The 12,478-nt window shown below is 34.5% G+C and overlaps 1 protein-coding gene across 1 annotated transcript; it reads right to left on the bottom strand.

The window, feature by feature from the left end:
* Positions 1 to 1,271: 1,271 nt before the first annotated feature.
* LOC126819349 (receptor-type tyrosine-protein phosphatase kappa) lies at positions 1,272 to 12,249 on the bottom strand. The gene is made up of 11 exons (XM_056100518.1): positions 11,718 to 12,249; positions 11,234 to 11,385; positions 10,551 to 10,686; positions 10,240 to 10,389; positions 9,289 to 9,388; positions 8,544 to 8,611; positions 7,852 to 7,983; positions 6,745 to 6,876; positions 5,238 to 5,392; positions 4,155 to 4,290; positions 1,272 to 2,964 (listed from the first exon to the last, which is right to left on the bottom strand). Exons 1-11 carry the CDS (start codon positions 11,850 to 11,852, stop codon positions 2,890 to 2,892), a joined length of 1,371 nt encoding a protein of 456 aa, XP_055956493.1. The 5' UTR covers positions 11,853 to 12,249; the 3' UTR covers positions 1,272 to 2,889.
* Positions 12,250 to 12,478: the final 229 nt, after the last annotated feature.

The raw sequence follows: 12,478 nt of genomic DNA, 5'->3' as shown, positions 1-12,478 counted from the left end.
GTTCATTTTTCAAAATTTTCCAGGAGGAGAGCCCCGGACACCCCGTCCGGGCTCCGCGGTCAGTAAAGGGGCCGCTTCAACACGGGAGCCCGGGCCGGTTCCCGGCCCCAATCTGCCCCTGGCTGTCATAAAACCTCATAGAAATTTGAGGTTACGTGGTGATTATAAACTAACTATAGATAAGTATCCGTTATCTTTAATTGATCAGATACTGCAAATTTATCTGGCGGTAAATTGTTCTCGAAATTAGACTTGTCTAATATGCCTTAGATGAAAGTTCACGACATCTAACAACTATAAATACTCCTAGCGGTTTGTTTGAATATTTAAGATTTCCGTTTGATGTGTCTTCAACTATTAGATTTTTTTAACGAGCAATTGAGACGGTTTTAAAAGGTTTGGATGCTCAAAGTGCTTAGCTTGGGGACATTAGTATTGTTAAGGGACAGAATGAGAAAGAACAATACAAAATTTACATGCTGTATTTACAAGGTTAAGGGATTGTGGTTTGAAACTGGGACAAAAAAATGCAAATCCCTTTTGACTAATGTTGAATATTTAGGTTTTAAAATTTCAGCTAAACGTAAAATAATATACACATTACTAGAGCTACTCCCGTGCATCCTGCTACTATGGTTTGACCGAGTGTTGTGTGAGCTATTTTTAAAAAAAACAAATGAACAAAATGTCTAAGGACAAGGGATATTTTAGAAAAGAAACTGTGCCGATCTTTATTGTCCAGTCGCACGACACATGATACGTCGACGGGTGAGACTCCGTGTTTTTTATTGATGAGCTTGAGGGGTGGGATCGGCTGCATATGCTCTACCGCGATTTTAAGGTCTAGCATTGGGTCAAATGACGTGGAATCGATCCCACGCGTATGCGTGACAAGGACATGGGTCGCTTTACCAGCCCCTTAATTTTTCTCTGGTTTCCATACGTGCAAGCTAATTATTGAAATAAAAGTGAAAAATTTGTTAGTCTAGAAATAGCCTATAGTTCGTTTTATGTGGACGTTAAAACCCCATCTCTTCCACCACCACCCTCCCCCACTGCTAAAAACCCTTGAAGTAAAGTGAAACATATGTTGGTCTCAAAACAACCTCTTCCCCCACAGCTAAAATCCCTTGATATAAAGATGTACCCTATGTTAGTCTAGACCTAGTACGTGTCGAGTGGACGTTAAACCCTATTTATATGGTTCTGGTGATAGAAGTAACAGCTAAGCAAGGAGTTGGTGGATTCCCCATATAAAAAATACATTGTTTTGGTTTAAACAAACTTTATTTCTTTTGGATATTACAAGCTCATTTTTTTTTTTTATAAAAATAGAAATTAAGATAACAAACAAATTAAAGCTTAAGATAAATGGCCGCCCGCTGCCCATACGTACAAATAGTAATTAATATACGTACAATTTTAGGAATAATTGAATCATCGTTGATAAAGACGAGAGAATGGGTTATTACGTCATGGGTTATTCTCACCCAGTTACTAAATGCCGCTTATACAAAATACACATTTCCTCAGGGAAGAAAATATTCGCTTAAGCGTTACAAGTTGTAGTGTCATGTTTAAAAGTTTCCATCACTTCGAAATGGAAAGAAGTTCAATAAAATTTGTAATGTTATCAAATTCGATGTGAACCTGGGCTCACCTAAATACCATATCGAAATGGAAAGAAGTTCAATAAAATTTGTAATGTTATCAAATTCGAAGTGAACCTGAACTCACCTAAATATCATATCGAATCTCCATGCCATGGACGAAAGCCGATTTTGAAATTATCTGATTGAAGGACAAGAGCCTCTTGTTTCTATTTTATTCTTATATCTTTTAGCTCTTTAAAAATTTTAAAATATCTTGTATCTTGTGACTCAGAATTTCGATAGATTTCATACTTAAATACATAAATCCGATCTGTAAGGCGTTTACAAGAATTGTTAAGGGGCGATGGTGGGAGGCGGCGAATGTATAATACACGAACTTAAAAATACTGGCATAATAAAATATCTGTTTTGTATAAATTAGAAAATATTATTTATCAATTTAAAAAAAATGATAATATATTAGAATAGTATAAATTAGCAAATAGTATATAAATTATAAATAGCATAATATATGCATACAAAAAATATAAGTAGGGACTATGTATTTAAGAATACAGTAATTTTGTAAAAAGACATCAATTACAATAAGCATAAAAAATATGAATGATATAAAAATACAAATTATGTAGTATGAATTAGAAAATAGTTTATCAATTACAAATAGCATAACATATGCATACAAAAACTCAAATATGTATTTAAGAATAAATTTATTTAGTATAAATGTATATCAATTACAAATAGCAAAAGATTTATGAATGACATCAAAGTACAAATTTATGTAGTTTTAATTAAACAAATAAGCATATCCAATATAAATAACATAAAATTTGGCTACTTAAATTAAGAATGCATTTCCTGGTATAAATTAGAAAATATTATAACAATAACAAAAACATAACATACAGGAATGATACAATTATAATACATACAAAGAATATATTTATTTAGTAAAGGTTAGAAAATGTGGGAGAAAACAGGAGTACCCGGAGAAAATCCACCAGATTGGATAGGTGACCCAACCCCTTGTCACGTAAAACTGAAGAATCGCCACTCGACTCAATGACTGATCTTATAATCGAACGCGCACGTAATGAATATGTTTGATTTGTTTATCTCTGGACGTATTTTTATTTGTTTATTTATGAATAAATTATATGATTTTTTAAAACAATACTTTATATAAAAATATATAATATATTTACATACTTTAAGCTGGGAGTATTAAATATTAGCAAGAATTAGCGACAATATTAATAGTATTTAGCAGGAAATATTAGCAGGAATTGGCATAAACAGCAAACTCATCTAGATATTCACCAACTGCATCAAAACAAAATTTTAACTGCTCCTGAAATTTATAAATACATGTACACAATCAACGACAATATAAAACAAATATTTGTCACGTGTTTCAATAAGGTTTATTGTTAGCACATTCTGATTAAAACACGGATCCTATTTCGTTTTGTTTTTTATAGTTCAAAATTTCGTGTAGTCCATCGAAAGTATAAAAAAACGAAACGAAATATAGATCTGTATTTTAATCATATTGTTGTTAGCAAAGAGAGATATCGGGTTAAAATATTAAAAACAAGGGGTTTATGTTTAAAATATAAAATGGTCTCATCTTTATTTAAAGATGCTTTATGTAAGATTTAGATAAAGAGCTGGCAGTTCTTGCTCTAATAGTTTCAATACCGACAACAACAAAAAGGGATATGTTGAAAATTTCAGTCAAAGTCTTTCATTCTCTGCTATGTTATGACTGTTTGAAGAACAGCGTAGTCTCGATTTTCATTGGTATACAGTTTTTACGATTTTTAAATTATATTAACAAATAGAAACAGCATTTCAATATATTACAAATTACAACCACACGATGGGCTAGATAGTTAATTATGGGATTTCCATATAAATAAATGTATCAATAATAATCCATGTAACATTAAAGGCTCAATACCACTCTTGTTGTAACTGAATAATATGTCCCAATCTTTATTCTGGTCAACAAATTGTACTATTTCACAATATTCCAATTAATTGATGATACAAATTTCATCTTAACACACCTAATTTAAAAAATTGGAAAAATTCAACTAAATGATTTGAAAAGCCTGATGTAAAGCTTTTCAAATGTGACTTGGATTTAAAAATATTTTTGAATCCTTTGGACAAGTAAAATAGGATTTAATGGATAATTTACACAACAGGTAGGACGCTAACACATCTAGTACTTAGAATAAGGCTGTTTTTTAATTTCTGGAGCTGTCAAGCCAACAAGAGTGTTATTGTCCCTTTAAAGGTTAAAAGAAAGATCTACAATAGACAGATTTAGATCTCCCATGATGCATCTTTAAATAATTCGATTGTACATCTAGGTAGAGACCTTTAAAAACGGGAGAAAATCCGACAAGATATTTATGTCATAGATAAGACGTAAATCTGACAGACGAACAAGCGCGACAACCATATACGACAAATCCCAAGACATCGTTGGTTCAAAAGATGCAATGCTATGATTTGATTTATAATACTTACAAAAGATGTTATAATCTGAGGTCTAGAAACTCGTAGTTGAACTAAAGTCTGTAAAATACTGACATCTTGTTCTATAGTTAATCTTTCTAATATAGCTGCTAGAGCACAGAATACACCCGATTTCTCTACGCCATTTCTAAAACAGTAGAAACATACAAACAATAATAAACGGCTTTATCATCAAATGAAATGAAATGGAATGGGGTTTAACGTCCTATTGTTAAACTCCGACTGGGCCTTACAGTGTGCTATATGAGTGACATTTTGCCCGGAGAGCAGCGCTTCCGTCTACTCTTATATCGAATTCCAACTGCCAAGGGGGTCTTTTACGTGCACGACGCCATTCGAATGACTAGATAGTTGTCCTTCCCAGAGCCTCCACCCTGCAACCACTGACAAGGGGAAACCACTCCAGAAAATTCCGATCAACTTTCCCGGCTAACACAAATGAACAATGATTGGTCTATCTTCATTTATGTTAATAACATAAACCAACTTACAACCAATGAACTATGGCAGACCATTTATATTAAAGGCCCAATACCACTCTTGTTGTAACTGAATAATATGTCCCAATCTTTATTCTGGTCAACAAATTGTACTATTTTACAATATTCCAATTAATTGGTGATACAAATTTCATCTTAACCCATTTAATTTTAAAAATTGGAAAAATTTAACTAAATGATTTGAAAAGCCTAACGTAAACCTTTTAAAATGTGACTTGGATTTAAAAAATATTTTCGAACCCTCTGGACAAGTAAAATAGGATGTAATGGATAATTTACACAACAGGTAGGACACTTTAAAATATCTAGTACTTATAATAAGGCTATTATTTATTTTCTGGAGCTGTCAAGCCAACAAGAGTGTTATTGTCCCTTTAACAACGTAAACCATCTTACAAAAACTGTTCTATATCAGGTCCATGGAACTATGATAGGTCACTATTATATTAACAACGTAAACCAACTTACCGACAATGAACTATGATAGGTCACTATTATATTAACAACGTAAACCAACTTACCGACAATGAACTATGATAGGTCACTATTATATTAACAACGTAAACCAACTTACCGACAATGAACTATGATAGGCCCATCTTCATTTCGTTGAGACCATGTTTTTATATCTTCTAACATAGTGAATATTGGACTGGCAGAAGTTGGTACCCCTTTCTTCGGATTCCAGAAATTACACTGATAAATTTGGATTCTTCTTTTTATGTTGTTCTGATTGAAGTAAACAAATATATGATTGGTAAGATTGGCATCTATTTCTAAATATACGACGCTTCGGTCATTGAAGTTTTATTAAAGATACAATATGCAACAATTAGATAAAGAGATGTCCATTTGTAAAAAGACAATGCAAAATGAATGTATTGAAAATTTCGTTCAAATTGATCCATAGCGAGCGAAGATATTAGCTTTTAAAGGTTAGACAAGATGTGAGCATTAATTGCAACCACCATTTTAATCTACTTTGTATTGGAGATATCCGATGGCATCGAGCATTCATTATGGTCTTTTCATTTTTAAAAATGTCTAATTAATTATTTAGATAACATTTCAGGAGTTCAATAGACAGATTTAAAAAAAAATAGCTATTGCATAATGTATGTTTAATGGAATCCATCTCTATTATGGTTTATTTATAAATGGAGACTCTCCCTATTTTGCATCCTATATTTCATAAAAAAAAGTTCGAATCTGGGTTTATAGAGTTGACCCACTAATTAACACGGACGCGCTAAAGCTATTAACAGATGAATCCATATTTATATTTATTGTCTAGTCTTGTATGAACAGACAAGGGTTTTGAAGATTTTGAAGCGGACGGATCTGAAAGTCAACCGGCCCCCATTTTATGAAGACGTGGTGTTAATTAGAACTATGGAAACACCTATAAGTTGTTTAGCAAACGATTGTGATAGTTGGGTTCTTTCCTGATATAAATTCAGACATTATGGAACGGTAACAAAAGCATTATAGGACCAGATATAACATAAAATAACAGGAGAGATAATTAGTAGATATGTTCAATAAGAGAGTTACCTCCCTTCATCTTTTAGATTAAATAGGCATACTCTCGATTGAACGTTCGTTCCGGAAATGAATTTTCTCTAATCCGCTGTGAAAGAGATTGACACCACCTCGGTAGTCGGGGCTGATGTAATTCTAACAGTACTGACTTCATCGCCCTTCAATTACAATTCTGTCAATTCGGGACATTCCGGACAAACAATCGAGCATCACCTACGTCTAACTGATAATACGGTTATTGCAAATGTATAGAGTGACAATAAAATATAGTCGACCCCTTAATATTATTTCCAATGATGCATGTGGGATACGTGATGAGAATATCGATTATCCAAATTTTAATTTAATCATTAACTGCCAATCGTTTTTAAATCCGTTGAAAATCAAGCCAAGGAACATCCGATGACGTAGAGTTGATTATGGTCATGTCAATAAATGTCTAATTAATAGTTTATATAACATTTTAGACCTAAAGAAAGACCTGCAATAGGCGGATTTATATCTTGAATTATGCATCTGTGAAAACAAGAATTACTTACATCTAATTCACTGTTAATTAAACAGGTAACCACTGAATAAATGCCATTCTCATGGGTTGTTTCATCTTGTTTTATAATATTATATGGTCCACAGTTCAGTTCATCAGTTGCTGGTATATATTGTCCAATATCCTGTAGAGTACAAATATGTACCATGTAATCTTTTAGGCACAGGATAATAAACTATAACACATATCAAACTATAACACATGCTAATAATAATAATAAAATACACTATGTAATCTTTTATTGACAGGTCAATAACACATACATATTATAATAATGAATTGTTATAGCGCGTATTCGGGGGTTGGATGTCTGATTTAGCATGTGCGCGCTATATCATAAAGTCTCTCACTGAGTCAACTAGTGTGGTTTCGATTCTCCGGTTGTACGTGACAAGGAGAAGAGTCGCCTGTCCAACCTTGTGGGTTTTCGCCTGGCTCTCCGGTTTCCTCCCACTGCTAAAGACCCCTACGCGCAAGCGAATTATGGAAATAAATTTGAACCAATTTTATATTAGAATAAGCCGCCGCGCCACTGTTCGCGCAATATTTCCCTCATAGCACACTGTATGGCGTATTGTCTACCTAAAGATCCGTGCGCAACACACCAAGACCTCGCCACAACAGACCGTTTCATCCACCAAAACACGGGTTACATAACGACTCTTCCAGATCCTAGCGTAGTGAAGGCAAGTAGGCAAGTAAAACGGAATTTCAAACTATACAAAAAAAGCTAACGAAATAGGATCTGTGATTGATAAACCACAAAACATCTAAACATGGTCCCCTTCCTGACTTACACCTGATTTAACTTCTTATCTGTTGAGATCTAACAAACTTTGGTTGCACTTGTATTTGGGTCGAGTTTTAATTTTAATGCAATCCCATGAATAATTGTATAGGGGAATGGAGATTTATATAGGCTATAGGCTTGTTATCTAATCCCATTCAGATATCGTGAATACAAATATTACTGAGACATGTACTCTACCACTTCGTTCATAAACCCCCACAAGTCCGAAACATTCATTCGCAGGGACATATAGCGTTTCGTTATATCTAATAATTAAAATTAGTTTTTTCCAATCTTTAAAATTGTTACTTTTCCTGTTTCTGTAATATCCATATTAACTATTGTAGTAACGTCTTGTTCTACAACCATCGTCCAGAAATCTATCACTGTATTTGACAAGGGTGTCTGGGTCAATATGTAAGCACGTTTCTTTTTGTAACTCTGTAAATATACCAAAATGTTGCCAATATTAATATATTAGATATTTGATTAAGAAGCTGGAAATCAGCGAATGATTGACGCCAAGAGACGGTCATTTACATTAAAGTCAACATATACAATACTGTGGCTTCGAACCCCGACGTGGACCTATGAGAAGAACCATCACGATTTCCCATACCCGACCTTTACTTCTCAGTGGGATGGGACGAAATACTGCATGATCAACGTTTGTAAACATTTATGTACACGTAAAAGAACCCCTGGCAGTTCAATAGAAAGCCTCCTTCCGCGCAAAATGTTACAACCTCACATTGACATGTTCATAGAAGCAAATATTACCATACAATGACGTTAAGCTCATGACCGAATACTGTGTTTACGAGCGAGACCGATGGAACGAAAACCGAGGTCCCGTGTACACATTGGTGTGCACGTAAAACAATTCTTTGCCGAGTAGGCCATTCCTTAAAATGATTAACTAGTATTATGTTTTAAAAGCGATTTTCATAGCATTTCTAAATCTCTAATCTTGATAATCTTCTAATTCTAATCTGTCTTACCGATATAAACAAAGCATTGATATAATCTGTTGTATTTGCTCTAGATAAACACAGTCTAGTTTTATCCGCTGAAATAAAAATAATATACATACAACCTTTAGGGTATATTACTTCAATATAGAGAGAGGGAATGAGAAATGGAGTTTAACGTCCACGCGACACAAACTAGGTTATTTCGAGACTAACACATGGTTCTCTTTTATTTCAGGGGTCTTTAGCAGTGGGAGGAAACCGGAGAACCGGGAGAAAACCCACGAGGTTGGACAGGCGACCCTACTCCTTGTCACGTACAACCGGAGATTCGACACCACGCCATTTGACTCAATGACAGACCTTATGATACAGTGCGCATGTGCTAACCATTCGGCCATCCAACCCCCCTAACTTCAATATATTATTGTATAAATAATTTGAATAGATATGAAAACTTGGTTTGTCCTTTATGTGAATTAAATAAAAATGAAATAAGGTTTAACGTCCTACTGTTCTGCAAAATGTCTGTATGGCGCATGTCCGTCTTCATTAGCCAGGTAGGAGCAGAACAGTAGGTCGTTAAATCCAATTTCATTTCACTAAACAATGGAATCAGTTTCCTCCATCTTGTAAATATGTAAATATTTATGTTCAAGACGTGAAAGAAAATAAATATAACATGTTTAAAATAAAACCAATAAAACCACTAACATGCTAGTATTGACTGATCTCTGTTTAAAATAAAACCAATAAAACCAATAAAACTACTAACATGCTAGTATTGACTGATCTCTGTTTTTATTTTTGTTTTCTTCTGATAAAGCTACTGAACAATCAGTTGATCTTTGTTGTGGGCATACATCATCAAGCATCTGAAATACAGATTCATAGTCTATTATAAATTACAAAAGTAGGGCCCTGTTTCTCGAAATCTTAACTAAAGATACGATCCAAATTTTAGTAGATACTTCATTTTTGATTGGCTAAGCACTAAAATCAATCTTATATTATCCAATCAAATTGCTAAAATTTGGATTTTATCTTAGTTAAAATTTCGTGAAACAGGTCCCTAATTTATACGTTAAAATATATTGTAAAAAATATTTGAATGATATAGTTTATGGTTTCGGTATTTAAAGGACTGACGCCGTGGTAACTCAGCGAGTAAGACCCTGTTTCACTCACCAGCAGATCGTTGGTTCGATCCCTTGAGAAAGTTCTCCAGTATTTTCCGGTGTAGTTTCCCCCTAACAGTCATGCGTGCTAGATGAGGGGGGTTGGGGGCTGGCAACTGACAGTGTCTAGTACTTCAGATGGGACAAAAAAAAACTCGGTCATGTGTGAAAATGAAAGAAGCAGTGATAGTTGAAATTACATTTAGCGCAACACTCTCCTGTCGTAGCATACTGTTTGACGTATACGCGTCTTCGGTTAATGAAGAAAAGAAGCCGTTAAATCCCATTTTGTTTTATTTATATGTACCTGAAATCGTTCTTGGAGCTGTGTTTTACCATATAAACTATTGGACGAAAAACTGAGGTCACATGTACACGTTTGCATGCACGTAAAATAGCCATTGGCAGTTGAAAATAGATTCGGTGCCGCTGTCCGTGCAAACATTCTGCTCTCGTGTTATACTGTACGGCGTATGCCCGTCTTCATTAGCCCAGTTGGTGCAGAAAAAAGCCGCTGTTAAACCCCATTTCATTTTATTTGTATTTACCTGAAATCGTTCCTGAAGCTGTGATTTACCAGATGAACTATTGACCGTTAGTAGTGTTTGATAATCTTGTTGATATGACGTCACCGGAAACGTAATAGCTCCCGCGACATACCAAGCCGCTAACGCATCATGTAGAAATACATATTGTTCCTGTAATATTTAAATAAGATTATATTTAATGTGCAATAAATGTTTTGGTGATTGTTTTCTAGAAACGTCAGAGTCATTACTCTCTCTCTCTCTCTCTCTCTCTCCCTCTCTCTCTCGCATGCTTTATGCATGATACAGTATATATATTTAAATAAACATACCCAAGTCTGGACCATGTTAACTCGTTCATATCTCATCTGTTTAACACATTTATAGATATCTACAGATCCTTCTGCTCTAGCTTCTCCTATCAACTTATCTAAACCTAGAAAAGTTCCTGTTCGTCCAATACCAGCACTGAAGACGAAACAATATAAAGGCATTTAAGAACAAAGCTCTGACCAACATTTCAGATGGCTGTTCATTGGCATCTTAAAAAATTATCGCCTTTTGAATGGAAAAAGAAATGAAATCGCGTCCCACTGTATCAACTGAGCTATAATGAAGACGTTCCTGTGCCAAACGGTGTGTCATGAATTTTGCCCGGAATGCGAAACTACGGCCTACTCTTCTATCGAATTTCAAGGGCCAATGGTTCTTGTACGTGCACGCCCATGGGTACAGGGGCTCTCGGTTTTTTGTTCCACTCGAACGAGAAAGTGAGAAAAGATTTCCTCCTTGATAAATGTCATAGAAATTTGACCATACTTCATCTGTCCGCCACTGTCGTGCCAATATTTGACACATACATAGGTTCATGTACCAGGTATATGGTAATATCTAATAACAGAAATGAGGTTTGAATTGGTAGCGAAGATAAAGTTGTTTACACCCATTCAATATCAGGACTAATCATCTACTGGATAACAGAGTTTAATAAACTTTACAGAAAGGGTTTACACACCTGCAGTGTACTACCATTGGTCCTGGATGTGGTGACCTGGCTTTAATGACTTTACTTCTGAATTCAACCAATGACACCATATCATTAGGAACACCTTTATCAGGCCATGATGTATAATGGTACTGTTTAATAGTCCTAGATCCACATTCATCCTAGAAAACATTTTAAAGTAATGCTTAATGTTCTCTTCTCCTGACCCAATCGGCTACTAAAACACGCCATGCAGAGTGAAATAGGGAATTGTTTCCCGGATAGCAAATGTACCTCAAAACATGTAATGGTCCTAGACCCACATTCGTCCTAGAAAACATTTAGAAGTAATAAATCGCGGTTTAATGTGACAATTTTCTGAACAAACCGGCTACGAAAACATAGAACTGCATAGCGTATGCCCAGCTTCATTAACTCGGATTTTGCAGTAAAACAGACCGTTTTATCCCATTTCATGTCGCTTTAGCATATATTGATTAAACGTAAAACATACCTTTGTTATTTTCAGAGTTCTAACAGTGAAGTGAGCAAAAATATCCTCCTTCATCAATGTCATAGAGATTTTACCATACTTCATGTTCTCGCCGCTGTCGGGCCAATACTTGAAACATTTTTTCTGAAACATCATATTATTAACATTGGTCCTAGTAATATTAATATCGACGATTAATTTAAGACAAGTCCAGTCATGGGATGGCAAGGGTTCGTAGCAGCATCCAAGAGCAAAGACACTTTAGGCGCCCCCAGACAAGTAGTAAATTTCGACATATTTTATCAAGATTTTGTTAAATTGCATGTTGAATGTGGCATAATGCTATGATGAATGCTATATAACGATCTTAAAAATGTTCCATAATGTTATGATGAATGTAACATAATATTATAAATGTTAAATAATACTATTAAGTAAGAATATAACATGGTGCTATTATGGGTGTTACATAATGCTATTATTAATGAAGCATAATGATATTATGAACGTTACATAATGCTATTCCTATATCACCGCAGTTTTCATAGAAATTAAATGAGAGTTTTAACATACAGTTCCCATTTCAACCAGATTAGTCAACATAACAATCTTTCCAGTCTGTGAAACCCACAATAATCGTAAAAAATCTTTAATGATAACATCATTTGGACCTGTGAAAATAAAAAAAGAATATGTAGAGTGTATTTTGGTGTAGTTGTAAAAGTACACAGAATCGTTAGAGGGCGTTGGATGAAATTATTTGTTTTTTCTAAGCGAGATCG

This window comes from Patella vulgata, chromosome 4, assembly GCF_932274485.2.
Source record: "Patella vulgata chromosome 4, xgPatVulg1.2, whole genome shotgun sequence".
Lineage (NCBI taxonomy): Eukaryota > Metazoa > Mollusca > Gastropoda > Patellidae > Patella > Patella vulgata.
The sequence above is the reverse complement of the archived record's forward strand: the minus strand, read 5'-3'. Positions and strand labels throughout refer to the sequence as shown.

What these genes read in the sequence shown, in the direction of transcription:
- LOC126819349 (XM_056100518.1), bottom strand. Translation starts at nt 11,852, where the DNA reads ATGATGTTTCAGAAAAAATGTTTCAAGTATTGGCCCGACAGCGGCGAG. An exon ending in AGCTTCAGGAACGATTTCAG is followed by an intron (nt 9,389 to 10,239) that starts GTAAATACAAAT and finishes TCTGTATTTCAG; the next exon opens with ATGCTTGATGATGTATGCCC. An exon ending in TAATTAACAGTGAATTAGAT is followed by an intron (nt 5,393 to 6,744) that starts GTAAGTAATTCT and finishes TACTTCAATCAG; the next exon opens with AACAACATAAAAAGAAGAAT.